Source organism: Dasypus novemcinctus, chromosome 29 (assembly GCF_030445035.2).
Source record: "Dasypus novemcinctus isolate mDasNov1 chromosome 29, mDasNov1.1.hap2, whole genome shotgun sequence".
NCBI lineage: Eukaryota > Metazoa > Chordata > Mammalia > Cingulata > Dasypodidae > Dasypus > Dasypus novemcinctus.
Window position 1 is genome coordinate 22,007,017 of NC_080701.1, and position 26,378 is coordinate 22,033,394.

The following is a 26,378-nucleotide window of genomic DNA, read 5'->3' on the forward strand; positions in this document are numbered from 1 at the left end:
GTCATCATTAATTTCTTCTAGCAATACATTGTAGTTTTCTGAATACAGATGCTTTACATCCCTGGGTAAGTTAATTCCTAAATATTTTATTCTTTTAGTTGCTATTGTAAATGGAATTTTTCCTGACTTACTCCTCAGATTGCTTGCTACTTGTGTATAGAAACACAAATGAATTTTGAATATTAATCTTATATCCTGCCACTCTTCTGAACTTATTTATTATTTCTAGTGACTTTGTTGTAGATTTTTGGGACTTCCTAGGTATTGGATCATATCATCTGCTAATAGCATAGCAGATGATTTGTGAAGCCATTTCATCCTTGAGTTTTCATTTTGGGGAAGTGTTTGATGCTGTTTCATTCTCTTTACTTGTGATTGTCTTGTTGAGGTCTTTCTTCTAAGATCAATTACTTTGTTCATGTGTTACTAGGAATTTATCCATTTCAACTACGTTGTCTAGTGTGTTGGCATATACATTTGTTTATAGTATCCTTTTATGTTCTCTTTATTTCTGTGAGGTCAAAGTAATACCCTCCCTCTCATTTCTGATTTTATTTGCATCTCTTTCTCTCTCTTCTGTCATCTATCTAAGGGTTTGTCAATTTTGTTCATTTTCTTAAAAATCCAGCTTCTGGTTTTGTTAATTTTCTTTATTTTTGTTGTTGTTGTTGTTGTTCTCAATGTCATTTATTTTTGCTCTGACCTTTGCTATTTCATTCCTTCTCCTTTCTTTGGGAATAATTGGCCGTTCTTTTTCTAGTTACCCCAATTGTGTAGTTAAGTCTTTATTTTTAGCTCTTTCTGTTTTATTAATGTAATCATTGAGGGCTATAAATTTCCCTCTCATTGAGGGCTATAAAATTGCCTTTGCTGTCCCATTGATTTATTTTATTTTCAAATTTTATTTTTAAAGAAGCTTTTGATTACATAAATGTTACATTGAAAATATAAGGGATTCCCATATACTCACCCCCTGCCCCCTCATACTTTTCCTCATTAATAACATCTTTCATTAGTATGATACATTTGTTACAATTGATGAACAAATATTGAAGCATTGCTACTAACCATCGTCTACAGTTTACATTATGGTTTACACTTTTCACCACATAATTTTAGGTTTTGACAAAATGTATAAGGGCCTGTGTCCATTATTGCAATGTCATGCAGAACAGTTCCAATGTCCACAAAATGCCCAATGTTATTCCTATTCTTCCTTCTCTCTCCCTTCAGTACCTCTGGTAGCCACTGCTTTTATATCAATGTTAAAAGCTCTTCAGTCACTACAATGATAAGCATACTTTAGTCCATATGTGCATTTCCTCCTTATGTTTGTTCATTCCCCAGTCTTGAGGATTCTGGGATGGTGATGCCAACTCTTTCTGATTGAAAGGGGGCTTAGATCCCATGGGGCAGATGGGTGGAACTGTCTTGTTTGAAGTTGTAGATACTCTGTTTTTTGGGGTGTGTGTTGTCCATCATCATCCTTTTGTTAGTTATCCTGGATGAGTCCGATGAACTGGAGAGTAGGTGTTGGCTGCAACTCTGCTGAGAGTTAGGGCTCAACTGGCATATGAACAGCCTGAATATTTAATTCTCTGGGACACATAGTTAATGGGTATAGTGCTAAATATAGATTCAAATAAAAAAGAGCACAAGAACCATGCGTAAGAAAATTATGAATGAGTTCAACTCTGATATATTGGGGGGATGGGTTATCGTATATTTCAAGGTAAGGCACTGACAGGGTGCTGAATTCCTGGGGTTGTCTGCCCTGCCTATAGTTTCCAGAGGTCTCTAGAGCCCTTAGGATCACCCCATGCTTTAGGCATTGTTTACTGTGGCAGTCAGTGACATACTCCTAAGATGCGTATAAGGTCTGGAAAGACCTCCCAATTCACTTTGAAATCTCTTAGCCATAAAAAGTCATTTGCGGGAAGCGGACTTGACCCAGTGGTTAGGGCGTCCGTCTACCACATGGGAGGTCCACGGTTCAAACACTGGGCCTCCTTGACTGGTGTGGAGCTGGCCCGTGTGCAGTGCTGATGCATGCAAGGAGTGCCCTGCCATGCAGGGGTGTCCCCGTGCAGGGGAGCCCCACACGCAAGGAGTGCGCCCTGTAAGCAGAGCCACCCAGCGCAAAAGAAAGTGCAGCCTGCCCAGGAATGGAGTTGCACACGGAGAGCTGACACAACAAGATGACACAACAAAAAGAGACACAGATTCCCATGCTGCTGACAACAACAGGAGTGGACAAAGAAGACGCAGCAAATTGACACAGAGAACAGACAACCAGGGTGGGTGGGGAAAGGGAGAGAAATAAATAAATAAATAAATCTTAAAAAAAAAAGTCATTTGTATTTAATATTTCCCTCTTTTGGTCAAGGACCATAGGTTTTGATATGTTATGTTCTCATTTTCATTCACCTCGCAATATTTAATGATTTCTCCTGCAATTTCTTCATTAAGCCACTGATTTTTTAAGTGTGTTGTTTAATCTCCATTTATTTTAGAATTTTCCCTTTTCTGCCTGCTATTGATTTCCAGCTTCATTCCACTGTGATCAGAGAAAGTGTTTTGTATAACTTCAATCTTTAAAAATTTCTCCCAACATATGGTCTATCCTGGAGAAAGATCCAAGAGAAGAGTTTATATCCTGCCATTTTGGGGTGTAATGTTCTATATACATCTATTAGGTCTAGTTAATTTATCATATTATTAATGATGTTGAGCATTTTTTTCCATGCTTACCAGATATCTGGTTCCTATTGAATAGGCTGCCTTTTTAGTTTCTAGACAAAATATTTTGAAGAACAAAAGTGTTTAATTTTGAGGAGGTCATATTTATCTATTTTTTCTGATTTTGTTGATCTGCTCGAAGAACCAACTTTTGGCTTTGTTGATTCTTTCTTTTCCCTCCCTCCCTCCTCTCCCCCTCCTCCCCCCTCCTCCCCCTCCTCCTCCCCTCTTCCTCCTCTCCCTTCTCCCTCCCTCCCCTCCTCCTCCCCTTCCTCCTTCTTCTCCTTCCTTTCTTCTTTCTTTCTTCATCTTCATTTCATTTATTTCTGCTATGATCTTTATTATTTCTTTTCTTTGACTTGGTTTGGGACTAGTTCACCATTCTTTTTCTAGTTCCTCCAGATGTTCAGTTAGGTCTTCAATTTTAGCTATTTCTTCTTTTTTATTGTAAGAATAGAAGGCTATAAATTTCCTTCTATGCACTGCCTTCACTGCATCCATAGGTTTTGGTATGTTGTGTTCTTGTTTACATTTGTTTCAATATATTTACTGAAAAAAATATATATATATTTACTGATTTCTTTTGTAATTTCTTCTTTGACTTACTGGATATTTAAAATGTGCTGTTTAATCTCAGTATATTTATGGATTTCCCCCTTTTCCATCCATTATTGATTTCCAATTCTATTCCATTATGATCAGAGGAAGTGTTTTGTATAATGTCAATCTTTTTAGATTTATTGAGAGCTGTCTTGTGACTCAACCTATGGTCTATCCTGGAGAAGGATCCTTGAGTGCTTGAAAAGAATATATATCCTGCTGTTTTGGTGTGTAATACTCTGTAAATGTCTGTTAGATCTAGTTCATTTATCATATTATTCAAACTCTCTATTTATCCTTTGTCCAGAAGTTCTATCCAATATTGAGAGTGGAGTATTGAAGGGTCTAGTTCATTTATCATATTATTCAAGCTCTCTGTTTCTTTATTTATCCTTTGTCCAGATTTTCTATCCAATATTGAGAGTGGAGTACTGAAGTCTCCAACCATTATTGTAGAAATGTCTATTTCTCCTTTCAGTGGGGCACCCAGGTTAGATGCATAAATATTTATTATGTTATTTATTCTTGGTGCATTGCCCCTTTTATTAATATACAATGACCTTCTTCATCCCTTATAACAGGTTTTCATATTAAAATCTATTTTGTCTGATATTATCACTACTTCAGTTCTTTTTTGATTGTTATTTGCATGGAATATCTTTTTCTAAGCTTTCATCTTCAACCTGGTTATGTCTTTACATCTGAGTTGAGTCTCTTGTAGGCAGCATATAGATGGCTCTTACTTTTTTATCCATTCTATGTCTTTTGATTGGGGAGTTCAAGCCATTAATATTCAGTGTTATTACTGTAAAGGCATTACTTACTTCATCCATTTTATTATTTTGCTTTCCATTGTCAAATTTTACCATTGTCTGTTTTTCTACACTTAAATTTTCCTTTCCTAATTGTCTTCATTTCTACACTCTTCTCCATATATTTTGCCTTGTTTTTTCTTTCCAGGCTACAGCACTCCCTTTAGTATCTCTTGTAATTCTGGTCTTTTGGTAACATACTCTTTCAGTTTTTGTTTGTCTGTTAAACTCATCCTCATTTTTGAAGGAAAGTTTAGCCAAATACAGAATTCTTGCTTGGTAGTTTTTCTCTTTCTGTATTTTAAATACATTATACCACTTTTTTCTCACCTCCATGGTTTCTGATGAGAGGTCAGTTCTTAGTGTTATTTAGGTTCTCTTATATGTGATGTTTTGCTTTTCTCTTGCTATTTGCAGTATCCTCTCTTTATCTCTGATATTTGTTAATCTGAATAATAGGTGTCTCAGAGTAGGTTTATTTATATTTATTCTGTTTGGGGTGCATTGTCCTTCTTGGATATTAATACCTATGTCTTTCATAAGAGTTGGGAAGTTTTCAGTCATTATTCCCTCAAATATTCTTTCTGCCTCTTTCCCATTCTCTTTCCTTCAGGGATACTAATAATGCATAGGTTTGTGCATTTTGCATCGTCATTCAGTTCCCTGAGACCTTGTTACATTTTTCCATTCTTTTTTCTTTCTGTTCCATTGTCCTTTCCAGTTCAGATGTTGTCCTTTATATCACCAATTCTGTCTTCGATCAATTAAAATCTGCTGTTATTTGCTTCTAATGTATTTTTAATCTCATCCAATGTGTCTCTCATCCCCATAAGTTCTGTTACTTTTCTTTTCAGGCTTTCATATTGTTCTTTATTTTCACCCTCTGTCTTTTTAATATCCTTTATCTCTTAAATTTTTCTTCAATTCTTTGAATTGATTTAGGAGAGAGATCTGTGGATTATCATTGATTAGTTTTCTTAAATCCTGTATCTCTTCAGGATATTTGGTTTGTTCCTTTGGCTGGACCATCTCTTCCTGTTTCCTAGTATGGCTTGTAATTTTTTTGGTGATGTCTAGCCATCTGGATATTTTGGTGAATTTACCCTGGTGGTCAATTTCTCTCTTTTGTCTAGTGTCGTCCCCTCACCCCTGATGGGTTTTCTTAGATTTTTGGTTCAAATTATTTTGAGTCTTTAAAATTGCCCTATTTAAATTGTCAAAATTGGGCCAGGGTCTCACTAATGGGGCACAGATTTTCTCCCAATTGTTGGGACTAAGAGAGATCTAAAAGCAATTTTTCAGTGCAATTTCCTGGCTAGCCAGCAGATAGCACACATTGGCATACCTTTTCATGGAGGATTTCTTTCAATCTCCATTTGCCAATGTTTCTGATCTGGCCAGAGTTGAGATTCAAAGCATGTTCTGCTGGCCAAATTCACTGAAGAGAAACCACTTTCTGCCCTCTGATGCACACTCCTTCTTCCCAAGGAGAAAGGTATCTGTTCCCTTCTCAATCATCTGCAGTGGGCCAGGGGTTTTATCCAGGCTGCATGTCTTGAGGGTGGGGGATGGGTGCCCTTCCTGACCACCGTATGGTTTAGTAACTCATGGTTGTCATTTTGGGTTCTTTGCCTCTCTGTCCCTTACCCTCCTGGGTGTTACACATCACTTTCCTGGTCTTTTAACCTTCAAAGCAGATTCCTTGGACAACTTTTTACTCTTTCTCCATTGTTTTTGTGATAGAGTTGAGCCCTACCTGTCTCCTCCAATGCCATCTTTCTTGAACAACATTGCTTTTAAAATCCATTTTATCCAATAAAAGTATAGGTACACCAACTTTTTTATTGTTGTTTACTGCATGCATGGAATACTTTTTCCAGCCTTTCCTTTCCACCTACGTATATCCTTGTGTCTATGGTGAGCCTCTGGTAGACAGCATATAGATGGGTCATATTTTTTTATTTATCTCTTCCATTGGTCTATGTCTTTTGATTGGGGAGTTTAATCCATTAACATTCAAAGTTATTAATGTAAAGCCCATTTTGAACTTTTGGCTTTATCTATTGTATCTTATTTTCACCACTCTTTTTACACTTTGTTATTTTTATTGATAATCTTCATCTCTAGACTCTCTCCAAGTCTTTCTCTCCTGTCTTATCTTTTCAGACTGCAGCACTCCCAGTAGTATTTTCTTTAAGGCTGGTCTATTAGAGACAAACTCTCTCAGTTTCTGTTTATTTGTGTATACTCTAAACTCACTCTCATTTTTGAAAGACAATCTTACTGGATATAAGATTCTTGACTAAAACTTCTTCTCTTTTAGTATCTTAAATGTATCATAACACTATCTTGCCTCTATGGTTTCTGATGAGAAATCCACACTTAATCTTATTTGGCTTCCCTTGTATGTGATGAATAACTTTTCTCTTGCTGCTTTCAGAATTCTCTATCATTGGCATTTGTCATTTCTGATTAGTATGTCTAGGAGTATCTAGGAGTAGGTCTATTCAGATTTATTTGGTTTGTAGTATGATGTGCTTCTTTGACACTGATATCTATGTCCTTCAAAAGAATTGGGACATTTTTTACCATTATATTCTCAAATATTCTTCTGCCCCTTTTCCCTTCTCTTCTCCTTCTGAGACACCTATGACATGTATGTTTGCATGCTTTTTGCCATCATTCAGTTCCCTATGGCTCTGTTCAATCTTTTCCATTCTTTTCTTTGTTATTTTGTGTGTTTGCTTTCAGAGGCCCTGTCTTCAAGCTCACTGATCCTTTCTTCTTCCTCTTCAAATATGCTGCCATATGCCTCCAGTGCATTTTTAAATTTCATTTACTGTCCTTTCATTCCCATAAGATCTGTTATTTTTCAAGTTCTTCCTATATCTTCATGTTTCTTAGTATAGCTTGTATTAATAGTTTTTTTGCTGGTGTCTCAGCTTCTGATTTTCTTGAAGCATTTATTATGGGCTCAGTTTCTCTCTCTAATCTAGGACTTTCTTTTTTATTGACATTGTGCTAAAGCTCTTTGCTATTTGGTTCAACTCTTTTTGGAAATTTATAGTAGCTCGTGTTTAGCTAATCTGAAAAATTTCAACTCTGATTCCTCTATTTCTTGTCCTTTCTCTATTGCCAGGGGCAGAGTAGGAGCTGAAGTTGCTGAATCTGCCCTTGCAGCCTTGGGAACCAATGAAGTTCTGCTCGCCTATCTCCCCAGCCAGGGTCTGGGAAGAAGCCACAGTTGTGGGTGGTAATTTAACTATGAGGACCTAAGCCATGTCTAATTGTCCGGAGAGACTGATGAAGCTCAGTGCACCTTCCTCCCCTGCTAGGAGTGGGGATGGAGCCCCAGGTATGGGTAAAACAGTGCAGGCTGAAACTGACCACAGTTGCCCAGAGATAAGCACTGCCCATCCTCCTCCTCTCTCAGGGGCAGGGATGTAGCTGCAGGTGTTTTCAGCAATCTAATCTGTGCATTCTGAAAGTCACTGCTGTTGCCTGGAGAGGCTGATGCAACTCTGCCTCCCTTCCTTCCCTATGGGGGTGGTGGTGGCTAGGAATGGAACCACAGGTGTGGGTAATAGTCTAAGCAGTGTGGGCCAGAATTGGCTGCAGTTGCTGGGAGAGATGGATGCTGCTCACCCACTTTCCTCCCTGCCAGGGGAGGCACCAGAGTCCAGATTGGGGCAGTAATCTGACCTGGGTGGAAAGAAGCCAGTCCCTCCTGTCCAGGAAGTCACTGGGATTTTCAGTCATCCCTGCTTCCCCTCATGCTGAAGGCAGAGCCAAAAAAAGTCAGCCTCTTTCTGACTTAGGCAAGTTCAATTTAACTTCGGATTGAACTTTAGTAATTCAAATTAACTAATCAATAGCTGTCCTCCGTGCCCAGCTATCTTTTCCTCCCCTGTTTTTGGGAAATGGAGAATCCAGCTCCAGCCGGGGAACAGCTCCCAAGCTGTCCTGCACCCCCAGTGGGGATGGGCATGCCTCTGCAGTGTGGAGTGTTCCACTCACAAATCTTTATCAGAGATGGCCAACCTCCTCCTCCTATTCTTCTAAGGATGCAGCAGGGTTCTCTTCTGGTCTGAGCTGCTGAGACCAGCTCAGCAATAGGTTTGCTGAAAGGGAAGGCAATGTGGAACTGAAGAAATAAAAGGACAGAAAGAAAGACACGAGAGGAAATAAAGATGGAACCAGGGGGCTCACAGCTTCTGAAACTGAGAGTCTCCACCCTAGTTTCCACCTCATATTTATTGGAAAGTACCAGGCAGCTTTTTGCTATTAGAATTGCAACATCATTTACAATAACAGGGAACAACTACAACATCTAACAACTGCAACATCTACAATACAACAGGTGTGCCATTTACAATAAGATACAGGTAAGCCAATTTCCCACAACATCTCCCCCTTTTTGTTTTTGTAAAGTCTACACAAATGATGTTTCACTGATTAACAAAGTTTCCTGCATGATATTTTCACTTTTAGGTTTGAACAATACTTTTTTTTTCCTCATAATTTTCAGTCCCAGGATTGTTTAAACTTAAAAGATTTACATCAAGATACATTTATATATCACGTACAGTTCATCAAATCACTTAAGTATACAATGATTCATTATTAAGGTTCTCATTAGTATTCAAGCATTCCATATACAATCCATAACTATCATAGATTATATAACAACAAACAATAACACTTCCATCTAGCAGACATTTAATGGCTAAACTTTCATTTCTCATAGGTTTAAGATTTCCTACCAGTAAGGCTATATATAAGCCAGTACTTGATAAAAAATGACCTCATTTTCCCCAATTTGCATAGTTTGAGGCATAGGCAATGACAAATTCTTACTTCCCCATTTTGGGCTGTGGGGCAGCTGGAAGTTTATTACATAACTTCCATGTCTTCATTGGCTGTTAGCATCTTCACTGGATGTGGGGCCATAACTCAATGTTGAGTTCATCATTGTGAGGACTCAGTTTTCAGGCAGAAAACAATAGCTGGCTTGTTATAAGAGTCCCAGTGCAGTGTCTGCAGCAATGAAAGCCTATCTTGCCCCTCTCGAGAACAGGAGGAGATTGATGTCATAGTCATTAAAGTGAGCATGAAGTACGCTCATGGGTGATGTCCACAAGCTGCTGGTGAACAACAGGCAGCTGGAACCACTGGGCTAGGACCACAAGGTCTGGTACTCATGACGTTCACTTTTCTGGTGGAGCCACTCCGCTTCCTCTCAGGTCCCAATTTCATGGTTCTGAATCTTCATGAGGCATCTGCCTCAGTAGTTCTGAGAGGGATGCTAGAGGAGTGGGCAGGAACATGACAGTTACCTGTCACTGCTGGCAGGTGCCCAGATGTTCTTCCACAGATCTCTCCCCCATAGAGGGTGCTTCACAACAGTTCATCATTTTTGTCTTGCTTTCAGTATTTGCAATCCACCCCTGGATAGGGATGGCTGTCTTCAGTGTAACCAGACACTATTGGGTTAAGTCTTTCACTATTAACAGGGCTTCTTATGCTGCACACAATTGCTTTTTTATATTGTACTTCTTGCCTCTTCTCACAATTGTGAATAAAACGCAAGGGGTACTTAATGGAATGTTGCCTCTGCCACAAACCCCACCCAAAGCTAATATTGGTACTGACCACATCCAATTCACAGGCTAAGTCAATATCCCCCTTTTATTTTTTTTTATTTTTATATTTTAAAGCAGCCTGCTGGAGGTCCTTACTCCCATGAAGAACCTTTCCAATTAACACATCTCAATGAAAGATTTTTAGTATTCCAACAATATTACAAATTTTGTTAACATGAGAAAGTATTGTACTTTATCAATTATAGCAGAGTATAGTTTTGTCTTACCTAATAACAACAACAAAAAATGTTTAAGAATTTGATAGAGTAGCAGGGACCTTACAGCTTTTCCCAATTGTTGGCCTATTCTAGGCCATTAAGGTACCATTGTCTCTGATGTTTCTTAGTAGGGTCACTGCCACAGGTTTCTGCTATACAGCAGAAATCATTGCCATCAGGCCAAGGTAGAAAGCCCTGGAGAACTGCAAAAGTCCATTGATGTTTTCACAGTTTTTGCACTTTTTGTATACATTCATATTTGTTTTACTTTTACAAAACACATCATCTCCTTAAATGCTTTAATATTTTTACAATTTACTATATACATATTAGCTCTGTCCCACATATCTCCATTTCTGATTTTATAAAATTAACCATTTTATTCTAAGATAAAATACACCTTAAATTTCAGTTAGCATTCCCACAAACCTTTTACCTTTTTCAATTTTTGCTTATCTTTTACATCCCATATTAGGAAAAAATACACCTTATAACATTTTAGTTAGCATTCCCACAAAGTTTTTACTTTTTTCAATATTTACTTTTACATCTCTCATTTTATCCTATGAAGAAAAATAAATTATTCCTTTCAATTTAAGCAAGAATTATTTTTTATGAAGAAACATGGTAATTCTAGTAATTCTAGTAATTAAGACTTACACTTTTTATTATGGAGATCTCATTAACATTTTAAACTTAGGTAATAATATAAGCGCTTATTTAATTTTTGGCCATTTGTATAGAGCTCTTTTTTTTTTTTAATCAAATTAAATCACCATCCGGAGGCATCAAAATATACACTGACAATGAACAATCACAAAAACCATTACACACACTGAAACAATTACAACACACACAGACATTGAACAAACACAAAAGCAGTTTTTTTCTTCCTTTTTTTTTTTTTTGATCACTTATTGTAAAGCCACTCTAACTTATAAACTTTTTGCGTGCTTAAACACTTCTTGTAAGAATAATCACCTCCAGGTGGGAGGTGAAGCTAATCTTCAGAATGGGACCCAGTCATGCAGTTTTCCTGTTCTGGGTTCCATAGGAACTTTTGTTGTCTCTTGGCGTTCTTGGTATGGCTTTATCCAACAAACTGGTGCCCACACAGGACATTCTCCTTCTCCTGGTGAAATACAAGCAAACCCTCTTACCTGCCAGCCATTTATTGGTCAGTGGATCATTACACCAAATTAAAGGTTTTTCCGACAGAGTTTGGGTTTGAGTTTTAGAATTACTTTGGAAATGCCTTTCAGCTGCTGTCCCTTCTAGGGTTGTTCCACAGTTAAGAAAATTAAGAGTGAATAATGCTTTGTGTAACTGCACCTGCGGTGTCTCCCTGTCCTTTTTTGTTTTTGTAACATGAGTTTAAGGGTTTGATTTGCACGTTCGACAATAGCTTGCCCTTGGGAGTTATAAGGAAGTCCTGTAGTGTGTGAAATACTCCAAGTATCTAGAAGCCTTTTAAGAGAGACATTGGTATAAGCAGGAGCATTATCTGTTTTGAGAGACCGAGGAAGTCCCATCACAGCAAAGCAAGCTAACAAATGCTGTCTTACATGTCGAGCAGTTACTCCCATCTGAGCTGTAGCCCAAATGAATCCTGAACAAGTATCTTCAGAGACATGAACATAGCATAATTTTCCAAAGGAGGAGATGGGAGTTACATCCATTTGCCACAGAGAGTTAAAAGTTAAACCATGGGGATTTACTCCAGGTTCCAACTGTTTTGGATTATTAAGAATTTGACATGATGGACAAGTTTGAACAATGCCCCTAGCTTGTGCCCATGTTAAAGGAAAATGAGCTTTGAGGCCAGCTGCATTTGTCTGGGTTAGATTGTGGAAATGAATAGCTTCTTGTAAAACGGGAGTGACTAATTTATCAGCAGCATTACTGCCTTGTATTAATGGTCCAGGTAAATTTGAATGAAATCGAATGTAAGTAATAAAAAATGGACTCTATTTCTTATTATCTGTTGAAGCTTGTGAAAAAGCTTATAAAGAAACTGATTTATATTGGGTTTGATAAGAGCTGTTTCAATCAATTGAGTAACCTGGACAATGTATGCCAAGTCTGAAATGGACTCTGGTATGTCTTGCAAAGCAGTAAATACTGCTATTAATTCAGGCTGCTGAGCTGAGTAGGAATTTTCCTAGTCTTATACCCAGTATACCCTGCTGTGCCATTTCCAGACCCATCAGTAAAGATTGTAGGGGCATCAAGTATTGGTTGAAACTTAGTTATGCTAGGTAAAACCCATTGAGTGCTTTTAATGAATTGTAACATATGAGTTCTAGGGTAATGATTATCTGCCCAATATATTCAGCAAAGGCTATTTGCCATTGTAAGTGATTTTGTAGGTAAGCCTCAACTTCCTTGCGCAAAAGTGGAAGAATGATATGAGAAGGGTCCTGTCCATAAAGGGCACGAGTGAGTTCATGGCCTTTAAGTATATTTTGGGCTATAAAACCCACATAAGGAGATAAAGTCTTAACAACACTGTTAGGGAAAAATATCCATTCTACAATATGATCTTGCTGCATAACAATTCCCATGGGGGAGTATAAGGAAGGCAAAATAACCAATTGCAGTGGCTGTTCCAGATTAATGCGCTCAACTTGGGCACTTTAATTTTTTTCTCTGAGTTTTAATTCTTGTTCTGCTTCTCATTAGAACCCGGGGGCTGTTTAATTGAGGATCTCCTTGTAATAGGGAAAAAAGATTTGACAGTTCATATGTGGAAATGCCCACTTCGGGCCTCAGCCAATTTATATCTCCTAATAATTTCTGCAGATCATTCAAAGTTTTAATAGAGTCCCTACGAATCTGAACGTTCTGAGGCTTAATTGTAATTTTATCAACAATAGTCCCAAGATAAGAAACGGGAGTATCCTTTTGAATTTTCTCAGGGGCAAGTTTTAACCCTGCTGCAGTTAAGCTCTTTTCTAAGGTCTGATATGCTAAAACTTAAGTCTGGGAAGAAGGAGCAGCACACAATATATCGTCCATGTAGTGTATAATATAACATGAAGGAAAAGCTAATCTGACTGGATTTAAGGCTTTAGCTACAAAATTTTGACATATGGTGGGGCTATTAAGCATTCCTTGAGGAAGATATTTCCATTGAAACCGTATCATGGGTTCTTTGTTATTGAAAGAAGGCACTGAGAATGCAAATTTTTACCAATTTTTCCACAATTAAAACATTTCCCAGAGAACTTCTTATTGATTTTCATCCCTGCCATAGCCTGAGCCATCATTGTAGCATGGTGGCCCTCCACCCCTACATCCTGGCACAATTTAATATATCCAGTCAAATCTACTTTACCTTTCATAATCCCAATAGCTTTTTGACAGTTTCTGATTAGCATTTTCATAAGTCATTAGCTCTAAAAGAGTATCAGCAGCTTCTAAATTATTGACCTGTTTTTTGATGGCCTCTTGTAACCAAGCGATAAAGTCAGGGTAAGGTTCTTTAGATCCTTGTAATATTTTTTGAAATGACACCGGAGGCTGGCCTTTAGCCTCAATTTTTTCCCATGCCCTTAAGCAAAAATGATGGACCTGTGCAATGGCTTGATATTCATTGTTAATTGCTGATCTACTCCCGCCCAGTTCCCCACCCCCGTTAACTGATCCAAGGAAATGGGGATATTATGGGCTCTATTATGAGCAGCCTGAGTCTCTGCATGATCTGTCCACTAGATTTTGAATTGTGTGATGCATGCTAATGCAGACCAGTCAGCTGGGATCAGCCTAGAGCCTTCAGCAAGCCCCTGCAGTGTTCCATAGGTAAAAGGAGAATTTGGACCATATTGTTGCACAGCTACTTTTAACTCTTTCAAATTTTAAATGGGAAGGGTTCATGAGTGAACTCAAACTCCATTTGGGTTTTGAAGATCCACTCCAGGGGCTACTACTCTTTCTTGTACGATGACCAGAGAGGCCATTTGAAGTGCCTCTAAGTCACCATCTTTTCTAGCCTGTAAAATGCTTTGGTGTAGAGCTGACAACTTTGTCTGAGCGTCTCTGAACCTAGGAGGGGGAGGAGGTGTTGGTGGGAGGAAAGTGACTTTCTAACTTCAGTTAGTGGAGGAGCTGAAGGCAAAATAATTTTGTATCATCAAAAAATTCAGTGGGAGGAACTTCCTCACTTTCTCTATTTTCATTTTTCTCTTCCTCATCTCCTATTTGCAAAGTTTCCAAAACAGGTTTAATAATTGTCCAAGTAGACCAAATAGTAGCAGGGAGGGGAACACCTCATACATGTAATTTTTCTAACTCTTCTCTTACTCTTTCCAATATTCTAATTCTAAACTTCCTACTGCTAGGAACCCTGAGCAATATTTTTCTATAATCCTTAAAAGTTCTAAAATACGAGACTCGCTGGCCTCGGCTCCTCCTGCCCTGAGGAGTTGTTTGAGGAGACAGATATACGGGTGGTATTCTGTTGAACAGTCTCCGTTTCCCATCGTAACCCTGCTAGAAGACCTGAGAGTGTCCTTACTCACCAAGGCCTTGGAAGGCCTTCTAAACCACTTGGGCTCCACGCCTTGACAACACCTTTAATTTAGCTTGAAGCTCTTCTTCCCCTCAGGCCCCACGTTAGGACACCAGTTGCTGAGACCAGCTTAGCAATAGGTTTGCTGAAAGGGAAGGTGACGTGGAACTGAAGAAATAAAAGGACAGAAAGAAAGACACAAGAGAGGAAATAAAGATGGGACCAAGGGGCTCACAGCTTCTGAAACTGAGAGCCTCCACCCTAGTTTCCACCTCATATTTATTGGAAACTACCAAGCAGCTGTTTGCTATTAGAATTGCAACATTATTTACAATAACAGGGAACAACTGCAACATCTTAAGAACTGCAACATCTACAATAGAACAGATGTACCATTTACAATAAGATACAGGTAAGCCAGTTTCCCACAACACTGAGCCCTCCAAACAGATGGTCTTGATAGGGTCTGGCTGATTACTAACTGTACTGCTGGAGGAACTGACTCTTGGACCTCACTAATCTGCAGCCATCTTGCTAATCTCCTCTATTCTTATAATTTTTGTTATGGATATTCAGAAATTTCAGCTAGTATTATAGTACTAATTTATAATATAATTGAGCTTGAAAAGAATTGCATAGATCAGGGAATTTCAGATTCTATATAAGTTTATGGCAACAGTTTAAATATCTCTTAAGAGTATTTCAGATGCCATGAGGAAATGATTTCTACTCTCATCTCTAATCCATTTGTGAAAATTTTAAATGAGTAATATCTGCAAAGTTATTGAAAACTGTGGGATTCATATTGCTTCTTTTAATAAAGATGTTTAGCAGAATGCAAAACAAAAATAGAAACCTTAATGGTGACATAATGGTGACATAAATATAATTTGCAATAGTTCACTAAGGAGTTTTTTCAAATATAATTCTTAAAAAGTCTTTAATGCTTCAAAGAGAACAGGCATAATTTAGATCTTGATATTGGCTTTCAAATCTCATAAGGAGGACAGATCTCAGGATATGGTTTCCTGTGGCAGTTTGATATTATTTCTTAATTCCAAAAAAGATATAGATTATGTTTGTAAAATGTTCTGTTCCTCTAGGCATGATAACCCCTTGATTGTATTAAATTCACAGTTTTCACTTTTACTTTATTAAATCAAGATTAGGCCTTTGATTCGACCACATCATTAAGGTGACCCAGTTTGAGTCCCCTCCCTTGGTGGGATGATGAAACAGACTCTCACACAGAAGTAGATACACACAGGAGAAGAACACTATATTAGTCAGCCAAAGGGGTGCTATCCAAAATACCAGAAGTCTGTTAGCTTTTATAAAGGGTATTTATTTGGGGTAGAAGCATACAGTTACTAGACCATAAAGCATAATTTACTTCCCTCACCAAAGTCTGTTGCCACGTGTTAGAGCAAGATAGCTGCCAACGTCTGCAAAGGTTCAGGCTTCCTAGATTTCTCTCTTCCTGGGGCTCATTTCTCTCTGGGATCAGCTGCTCTGCTCGCTCCACAAGGTCAGCTATAAGCTTTCAGGTGAATGGCTCATCTCTCTTTCTGGGGCCTCTACTGTGTCTAATGGAGCCTTCTCTCCTTCATCACTTATCTGCTTCTTTGTGTGTTTACTTCCCAGACTCCAGGATCAAAACTCCCTCCTCCCTTTTCTGTGGTACAGTTTTTCTGTGAGTCCCCACACAGCAAGGGGTCGGGGACTCAATGTCCTACTGATGTGACCCAATCAAAGCCTTAATCATTATTTAATAATCAAGTAAAAGTGAAACCTCTGAATCCAATCCAATCTAATATGCTCAGAGGAACAGACCAGTTCACAAACATAATCCAGTATCTATTTTTGGAATTCATAAACGATATCAAGCTGCCATGATCCCAGAGGAATAGAAACAGCTCATTAGACATGGCAGAGGCCCCCGGAAGAGAGAGGAGCCTGATAGTCTATAGCTGACCCTGTGAAGAGAATAGAGTAGATGAGGCCAGAAAGAAATGTGCCCCAGGGAGAGAAACAAGCCTTATGTGAGCCTACAGCTGACATTGGAAGAAACTGGATTCATGGATTCTTAAAAGGGAAGAGGAAGGCTGAATCCTTGTAGACATCACCCATCATCTTGCTTCAACTTTGGGTGAGAAAATACTTCTTATGGTACCTTGAGTTGGACTCTTTAGGGCCTTGTAGCTGTAAGGGTCTACCCCAAATAAATATCCTTTATAAAAGTCCACAGATTTCTGGTTTTTGTATCAGCAGCCCTATGACTAATACATATTCATTTTTTTTATTGAGCATCTTAATTGGATGAGGCATTCTTCTAGCACTAAAAATAGTGATAAATAAGACAAAAAGATTCCTGTTCCTATGGAATTTATATTCTAGTAAAGGGTTCAAATAATAAACAGAATAAATGAATAAAATAATTCCCATTAGTGGTAAATGTTATGACAACAACAACAACAAAAAAAACAAGGTAAATTGCTAGGTATATACCCAAAAAAAGTGGGAGCAGTGACATGAACAGATTTCTACATACTGATGTTCAAAGCAGCATTATTTATGATAGCCAAAAGTTGGAAACAACCCAGGTGTCCATTAACTGATGAATGGATAAACAAATTGTGGAGTATACACAGGATGGAATATTATGCAGTGGTAAAAAGAAATGAAGTCAGGAAACATGACAACATGGATGAACCTGGAGGACATTATGTTGAGTAAAACAAGTCAGACACAAAAGGAAAAATACCGTATGACTGTCCTATTATGAACTAAATATATAAAATATGAATATACTGTGTGCAATATGAATATGGGTTGAATTGAATATATAAGACCATTTTTCCTAGAGGCTGAATAAAGATAAGTTAATACTACACGATGCTAGTATTAGACAAAAAAAATTATACCAAATGAAGGAGACCAGATATAGAGTACTACATATTGTATGATTCCATTTATATAAAATATAAATAAATTCATAAAGATGAAAGATTAATTGTTATGTAGGTCAGAGGAAGGAACGCTAAGGGGTTTGGAGTCTTTCTTTTTGGAGTAATGAAATTGTTCTAGAATTTTTAAGATGATGAATGTACAACATTGTGTTTATACTAAAAGCCACTGATTATACACTCTGGATAGAATAGCCAGAAACAGCAGCTGTGTACAGTGGGGGAAGCACAGAGAGATTGAGAGGTGAGCAATTTTCTTGTTTGTTGCTTTGTTTTTCTTTTGTTTATTATTATTGAAATAATGAAAATGCTCTAAAAATGATTGAAGTGATGAATGCACAACTATGTGATTATAGCAGATACCGATTGTACACCTTTGATGAATTGTATGCTTATGCTTTATTAATATGTATCTCAATAAAAGTGATTTTAAAAAGAAACAGGGTAATAGGATAAAGAGTGATCATGAAGGTGGGGCTGCTTTAGATAGAGTGTTCAAAGATACATTCTCTTTGAAAGTGAAATTTGAGTAGAACTGGGAATACTTAGAAGGAGCCAGTCAAAAGATGATCTTGGGAAAAAACATTTTAGGCAGAGAAATGCAGCACTTTGGGTACTGAATTGGAAAGAATTTGGTATGTTCAAGAATGAAAAGGAAAAGCAGTGATGCAGAAGTATAGTGAATCAGGCTCAGTAAAGACCCTGGTAAGAAAATTGGGTTTTATTGTTAGTGCAATGGGGTACCATTAATAAATTTTAAGTGAGAGGCTGATAGCTGATTTTTTTTTTTTTAAAGATCTCTGTGGATTATGTTATGGAGAATGTACCATGGGGGAGTGGAGAGTAGAAGCAAGGAGTCACTTAGAAAGCTGTTGCAGCATACTAGCAGAGAGTTGATGACAGCTTAGGCTAGTGAGAGTGGTAGCCATGGAGAAGATGAGTGGTCAGTATTCTCAAGCTACTAGTAGGTAGTATCTACAAGACTTGCTGATGGATTAGACAGTGAAGGCAGGAAGGGAAGGAAAAGAGAAATCAGAAATGATGCCCAAGTTTTGGCCGGAACAACTGATCGACTTGTGATCCTACAAACTGAAATATGGAAATTTGGGGATAAAATAGAGTTTGAGATGGTGAAGAAGAGTTTGGTTTTAGCATATGTTAAGGTGTCATGAGTTGAGGTGAGTCAGATGTCAGGCTATGAAAGCTCACATTTAGCTAACATGTCAGGAGCTCTTTTATTCCAATTGAGATGAGGTGGCTTCTTTTTTTGGGTCTCTGAATATGCTTCTCTATCTAACTGAGTACATAAACTGGCAGTCTTTGATAGTTGTCAGGAGTATAACCTCAAACTCTCCACTATTAAATGATAGTTATGAAGGAGTGTCTAAATTATTTGTTATCCATTCATGCATTTTAATTGTTTTAAAATTGATCTTTGCAAGTAGTAAAATTCTTAGACCATGTTTTTTTGGTTTCTGGTCAAGTAATTTTTACTTAATTGCATTTTCATGTTAGGCCAACAATCTATATTATTAGACATTTTCAAAACCATTAAGTGAAACTTAGTTACTTTAAGAGTATTGTTGAGAATGCTCGCTAAATTATACAATATGTATGAGAACTTCAGACATAATTACTTTCTGGTCCATATCAGGAATAGATGTGCTTTCTTGAGCATAATTTTAAACTGCAAATCATGAGACTCATTATATTTGTCCCTTGGGATTGTCCAATAGAAATTTCAAAGTCAAATAAGGCCTTATTTTATGCATTACCTCACGTCTGGCTTCATCTTTGATTGTTTTCCTGAATTACTTTCCGTTTTTTCCCCTTTGACTTGATTTATTTCACTTATTTAAAATATTTTGGAAACTATTCTTTTACTTCACTTCTTTGAAATATTTTGTTAGTAATATTTCACTGTTTTTGTTCTTAGTACTTTCCGACACCCTCATTTACTGTTGTAGTACTAGCCATGCACAACCTATGAAAGTGCTTCCACTATTTTATTGCACTACATAGCATTCAAAAATAGGCTACAGAGAATCTAAATAAATTATTTGGACAAATAGGGGAAATTCTTTTACTTAGTAGACTTGATCAGAACACTGACTTAAAGGGAGTATTTAACATACGACTTCACATTTGCAAAGTGCTGTCCTTTTAGTATTTCCATCTCATCCTGGAGAGCCCAGACCAATCTCGGAGAAAGTGAAACCTTATTACTAATGGGAGGGGGTGTTGGAGGGGGAAATTAATGATAATGGCTCAGTAGTACTATTAGATGCCACAGATGGACAAATAAAAATTTGATTGGATAAAGAGCATTACTTTCATCAGAATTCATCTGACTACTCTGTGACTACATTATCTTCCCAAACTGTACTGATTTTTCTACTTCTTCACTTTCCTGAGTAATCTCTTGTTTAACGAGCCCTGCACTGTCATTCCTAACATGGTATGTCAAATTCATAATCGAACTGATTAAACATTGTGAACACCCAGAATTATCATTGCCTGTCCTCAGGGTATCTATAGACTAGCTTCTTTGATGGATCAATACTTAGAAATGGTGGAAATGAATGGAATTATGTAAAATGAAGGATTAAAAAGAATAGTGTAAAGAAAGAAATATGAATCATGGGAAGGGCCGGTAAAAAGGGAGAACCCTCTTGTCTTTAAAGGAGAAGGGAAAGGATTAGATAGGAATTAACAGTGACTAAGTAAACATAATCTTAATTCTCATAACAATTCAATGAGGTAGATATTATCTAACTGGATCAGTTAGGCTTACTGAGGTTCATTTCTGAGAAGATACCTGTTCTAGACAGAATTCTAAGATGACTCCAAAGATTCTTCTAGTGTAGATACCTTGGAACATCCCTTCACCTTGACTTGGAGTAGAACCAATGAGTATGATGGAATATCGCTCCTGATATTAGGTTATATAGCAAAGGTGAAGGAATTTTACAGATATAATTAAGGCCCATAGTCATTTGAGTTTCAGTGAATTAAAAGAAAGGTCATCTTGGGTAGGCCTGACCTAATCATTCAAGCTCTTTAAGGATGAGTAGTCAGAGAGATTCACCTGCTGGTTTAGAAGAAGTTAACTGTTGTGAGAAGACCTAAGGACAGCTTCTAGAAGTTGAGAGTGATCCATACCACAGAGCTAGCAATAAAATGTGGTGACAGATATACAGCTGCAAAAAAACTGAATTCTACCACAGACAAGTAAGCTTGGAAGAGAACTCTAGCCTCAGAAGAGACCACAGCCCTAGCCAACACCTTAATTTCAGTTTATATGAGACCCTGAGCATAGAACCTACCTACACCTATATGGAAATTTGGACATCATAAATGTGTATTGTTTTAAGCTGCCAAGTTTGTGGTCATTTTTCATACAACAATAAAAACTAATACAGTAATGAAGGAGAAAAGTAGGTTGATATGTGAGTCAGTAATTTTGGCCCCTTCAATTTAGACTTCCTGAGGAAGTAATGAAGTTTCTTCATTGAAGTTTTGTTATCAACTTGTTTTTTTAATGAGTTTCCACTCATAATCTAGGAGAACAAGTAAAATTTTCTTGTGTTACCTCACCATTGCCTTCTTTCACATAGCTCTCTCATGGTTTACACATCTCTAACTCTCCCTGCCCCATGAAAATGACTGGATATGAAGAAAAAGGAGGAATACCTTTAAGCATTGCCTTTTTTTTTTTTTTTACAATCTCATTAAGAAAATTTTGAGTAAGGTAATAATAGAGAAAAAGGCAAAGGAAATATAAAATATACATGGAAATGGAAGAAGGTGAAAAAGAAAGTGTTTTAATTCAAACATATTTCTTTAATAGGTTCAAGAAATGCTCCATTTGCCTGCTATGAAGAAATACAGGCTCAAACGGATAGGTTTGGGAACTGTGGTAGAGTGAGATCAAATTTTAAACACTGTGGTTGGAGGTATGTTATAGAAATAAGATATATTCCTTGTGTTCGTTGACTATTTTTCTCTCTCTTTAGTGTAAGTTATTAATACTAGTGGTTTCAGGTATCACGTGTGTGGAAGTGAATCTCCAGAATCCCTGGACCTAACATCTTTCTTGTGTTACAGGCAAAAATCTCTATGTTCTTCTCAAAACTTTTCTTGGTAAATGTGTTTGTAACTAGCAGAGACATTGTATGGGTATGACAGTGGTTGAAAGGGAAAGTCTAAGGTCATGTATGTTACTAGAATGAAAGCTAAAAACTGTAACATAGGACTGTATACAATAGTAAAACCTCATGTAAAACATGCATATGGGTGATATTGCATACATGACTGTTTTTATACAATATAAATACAAATATAGAGAGAAAAGGGAAAGAATAGCAGCTATGTATGCCTGGGGAAGCATAGAGAAATTGAGAGGTGATGCGTTTTTTTGTTGTTGTTGTTTATTATTATTATTTGAATAATGAAAGTCCTCTAAGAATGATTGAAGCGAAGAATACACAAATATGTGATTATACTGAATACCATTGATTTTATACTTTGGATAGATTTATGATACATGTATCAATAAAATTGATATGTTAAAAAATTAAACATTTCTGTGTGGATGATCATTGGTCACGTAAATCCAATCCAAAATAAAAGCTCACAATATTCACTGCACCTTTTCTTTCCAAACCTGTTCGTTTTTCTTTATAAAAATACTGTCCTTGTTCATTCAAATGCTTGTCCAAGCTAAAGACTGCCAAATGTCTGTAAAATGAAGTTGAATTTCTCCTTTATATTTTGGTCATTAGTTTATTTTAATGAACACTTATTACAAACCTATTTTGTGCCAGACACTTGGCTATACACTAATTAACAAAACATACATGGCCCGTGCACTCAAGGAATTCGTAGACTGGTAAACAGACCATGTAAATTTATACTTGCTTGATTTTGTTTATTCTGTTTCTTTTGTTTAGAACTATCTTACTCTGCCTATTGAAATCTTACTAATTTGTAAATTTTGACTAGATGGCATCTTTTCAATGAAGTTTTCCCTAATTACTAAGTTAGAATCTTAAATCTTCACAGAGATCTGTTTATTTTATTTGTAGCACTTTCATAGGCTTTTTAAAAATATGACATTTAATACTGACTATAAAGTCCTGGAGTATAGAGGTCATAACTTATTCATCTTTCTATCTCTATACAGAATACATATTCAGAAAAATACTGAGTTGAATTTCTTATTTGATGGTAAATATATGATCTGCACAGTGAATAGAAAACCATTAATACCGTTGAAAGATAAGCTTGGATCAATGACTTTGTACTTTTTTACTTTTTAATTTAAATGTTGGTATTAAAGCATTACATTTTCCATAGGTAATTGCCATAAATGTACAGCCATTCTTTTTTTTTGGTCAAAGAAAGCAAATCCAAAGCATTCCTAATAAATACCTATTGAATAATAATCAGATTATTTTACTATATTTGCAGGAATCTTATATGTGGAAGGTTAATTTGTACTTACCCTTCTCGAACTCCTTTCCAACAAGCAAATGGTGCTGTGATTTATGCTCGTGTGAGAGATTCTCTATGTGTAACAGTGGATTACAGATTGGAAGCATCAGTTGCAGATCCAATGATGGTCCTTAGTGGCTCTCATTGTGATACAGGGAGGGTAAATGATTTAAAATCCTTTTTTAAAAGTCTAGGTTTATTTATTGCTTTAATAAATATTTTCACTTAAGTCCCGAGTTTCATTTCATTTCTAGTGCTATGTAACCTTAAGTATTTGGAGGATAAAATGAATATGCTTTAATTGGTCTCCACATATTAAGAGGTTAATCAGAATGTTTTATTCCCTTCAGAATTTCAATGTTGTTTGCAGGGAAACTCTAAGTGTTTAGAGAATGGAGAGGGGAGGAGAGTGGGAAACATTGTAGTTGAGCTCTCCATAGCAAGGAAACTTACTTTTCTTCTTGGAGAAGGAAGAAGGAATCCCATATATGATTCTTTGAGTCAGTGGATAAAAGCTCAACTTAGATCAGGTTGCTTAGAATCAAATCTGTACCTCCTTTTGTTTGACATTTTGCTAGTTGCATTACTTGTGTCACATAACTATATGTAAAGTAGGGCTAATTATAGCATTTACTATATAGCATTATGGCAAAGATTAAATGAGATAGTTCAAAATGCTTAGCATAATTCCCAGCACATAGTAAGTACTAAATATAGATTGAATATTATTAATTATCATTTTAATTTATCACCTCTGAAGCAGATCCAAATCTGAAAAAACCTAGAGGGAAAAAATTTACTTCAAAATCTTATTTAATTTCTAACCAGATCAGATCTCTGCTCATGAAGAAATACCTTATTTTGTGAACGTAGGCTTTATAGACATATGCACTAGATTTCAATTCTCATTTTGCCACTTACTTGATAGATGATATTGAACAAATTATTTAATATAGCTGAGTCTTAGTATTCTTATATGTGAAATTTATATATTAATAGCCACAGTTAGTGGTTTTATTGTTTGAATAAAGTTACTCTAGGAAAAGTGTATAGTCTTATGAATTGTTTCCTCTTTATGCTGAGGAATCATAAATTCCTTCTTGAAAGAGGTATAAACCAGGAGATCAGTAGATATATTTAGGCCAGTGGATGATTTGATAATGCTTAGTAAGTAATTTAGCAAGTATAGAATCTTTAAAAAAAAAAAAAGGACAGTTCTTCTCAGAGATAATGTGTAAAAACAAATTTTACCAGGTGGTTTTTCATGATATTTTAAATCAAATATGATGATACATTCTTGGAAATTTTGTTTTTTCTATAAGTTAGTGTCCTTATGTAATGGGACTCTTCATCTCAATTTCAGCTAAGGTAGGCAGACAATAAATACTATATTCCAAAAGGAGTTAGACATATAGCATGGCCAAAAACCAGGGAGAAGATTCAATACATCAAAGGTTTAAAAGAATTTTATTGTTTAGATTTAAAAAAGGTTTTGTGAGGTCATTTCTTTGGAGAGAGTTGTGCTGTGCTTTACAGTTTAAAAGGATGTCATTTCCATATATATTATCTCATTTAAAACTCACACCAAAATTTCAAATACTGTACAAAAGTATTATTGTATTCATGTAAGAAAATTGCTGTGGGAAAAGACAGGTTGTTATGAATAATGGAGTTCAGAGTATATTCTTAGTCCTCTGATTCTGATACTTTAAACTTAAAAGGATTATATTTGGATTTTCTTTTTAAGCAGGTGCTCAACTATTGAGCTACATCTGCTTTGCTCTGGATTTGTTATACATACCATAATAGATCCAATATATTTTAATGGAAATGTGTATTACCTTTATTAGATATCTAGGGGTTTCTAATAATAGCTCATATTTTATGAAAACTTAAAATATATTCTGATTATATCATATGTGTTTTTTCTTATCCAAAATTTTGATGATATGTGCAGTGAATATAGGGCATTCCTTTAACTGGTCTCTCAGGAATAATTTTGTTAAAATTTCAGCTATTGTACTAAAAAGGCATTCTTTGGTTTTGTTTTTATTTTGTATAGTTACTGATTGTAGTGTTGACTGGAAATTTTTTTTGTATGTGTTTTTATTTAGATTTGTGTAGAGGGTAACTGTGTAGAATCAAGGATACTTCATAATGAATCAACTCATTGTTCACAAAAATGCAATGGAAATGGCGTAAGTAGTACATGGTTTATATTTCCCCTCTTGACATCTATCTTGGACACTTTTCAGCATCACTTAATTTGTCAACATTTATTAGGTTCCTATTATATGCCAAGCCCTGTTGTATCTAGCTTTAATGTAGAGCTGAATGGGTTATGAAATTCATAGCTACAGTCAGTTTTAGAGAACAATTTGAGTAGCATTGAATTTCTTATGACTTACAAATATATATTGCTAGAATTGGGTACTTTTCAGAAAGTGTTAAATATTCCAATAAATATATTAACCTGTTTAAAAAAAGAAAGACAATTATCCATAATTCCTATGTATGCGAACACATGTGGATTATTCTTCTTTGCATCTCAGAAAAATTTTAAGTAGGTAAATTGTATTTCTTTGGGACTCTGAGGTATAGCTAGAGAGAACTTGGCAGAGATAGATGAAAAATTCATGCAAATGCTTTGGTGAAGACAAAACAAAAAGTACAAGTCTACTAAAATCTCACAGATATTTTACAACCAACTCATCTGATCAATCTGCTGTAAACTATTAATAATATATTTAAAAAGCAATACTCATTTTATCATTTAGTATTCCAAGTATCACATTATTTGATGAATTGACTAACAGACAAAAATTTGACTTTCCATGGATTGCTTTTCAGACAAATAACAAAGTCAAAATCTCACATTATGGGATTTTTCAGAGGGGAATAATAAGAAAACATAGATCATAGTATGTTAGTAATAAAACCGTAGACATTAAAGTATTTGTGTCACCAGTGAAACACCTACCTTGGTACGATGTTTTATTGTAGTTTGTTTGTTTGTATGTTTGTTTGTTTGCAGTACCAGGGGTCAGAATTGAACCTGGGACCTTGAATGTGGGAAGCTGGCACTCAACCACTGAGCCACATCAGCTCCCATGAGTTTTTTGTTGTTGTTGTTACGGTGGGCATCCTTGTCTTGTTCTCTATCTCAGTAGAAGGCTTTCAGTCTTTCAGTGTTGAGTACAATGTTAGCTACAGGTTTTTCATACATGTACTTTACCATATTTAGAGTTTCCTTCAATTGTTATCTTTCAGAGAATTTTCATCAAGAAAGGATGTTGGATTTTGACAAATGGCTTTTCTGCATCAATTGAGATGATCATATGATTTTTCTTCCTCAATTTAGTAATGTGGTATATTGTATTGATTGATTTTCTTGT

General features: G+C 36.3%; 1 protein-coding gene across 6 annotated transcripts in view; it reads left to right on the forward strand.

Moving 5' to 3' along the window:
- ADAM32 (ADAM metallopeptidase domain 32) overlaps window positions 1-26,378 on the forward strand; it is a 269,013-nt gene that overhangs the window by 162,757 nt on the left and 79,878 nt on the right. For all 6 annotated transcript variants that reach the window (XR_011647754.1, XR_009184075.2, XM_058290128.2 and 3 more), the window contains 3 exons: window positions 21,338-21,443; window positions 22,960-23,143; window positions 25,098-25,181. Coding sequence is in view for 4 of the 6 variants with exons in the window: in XM_058290128.2 (XP_058146111.1) it covers window positions 21,338-21,443; window positions 22,960-23,143; window positions 25,098-25,181 (374 nt within the window). In the remaining 2 variants the exon portion in view is untranslated. The remainder of the gene's footprint in view (window positions 1-21,337; window positions 21,444-22,959; window positions 23,144-25,097; window positions 25,182-26,378) is intronic.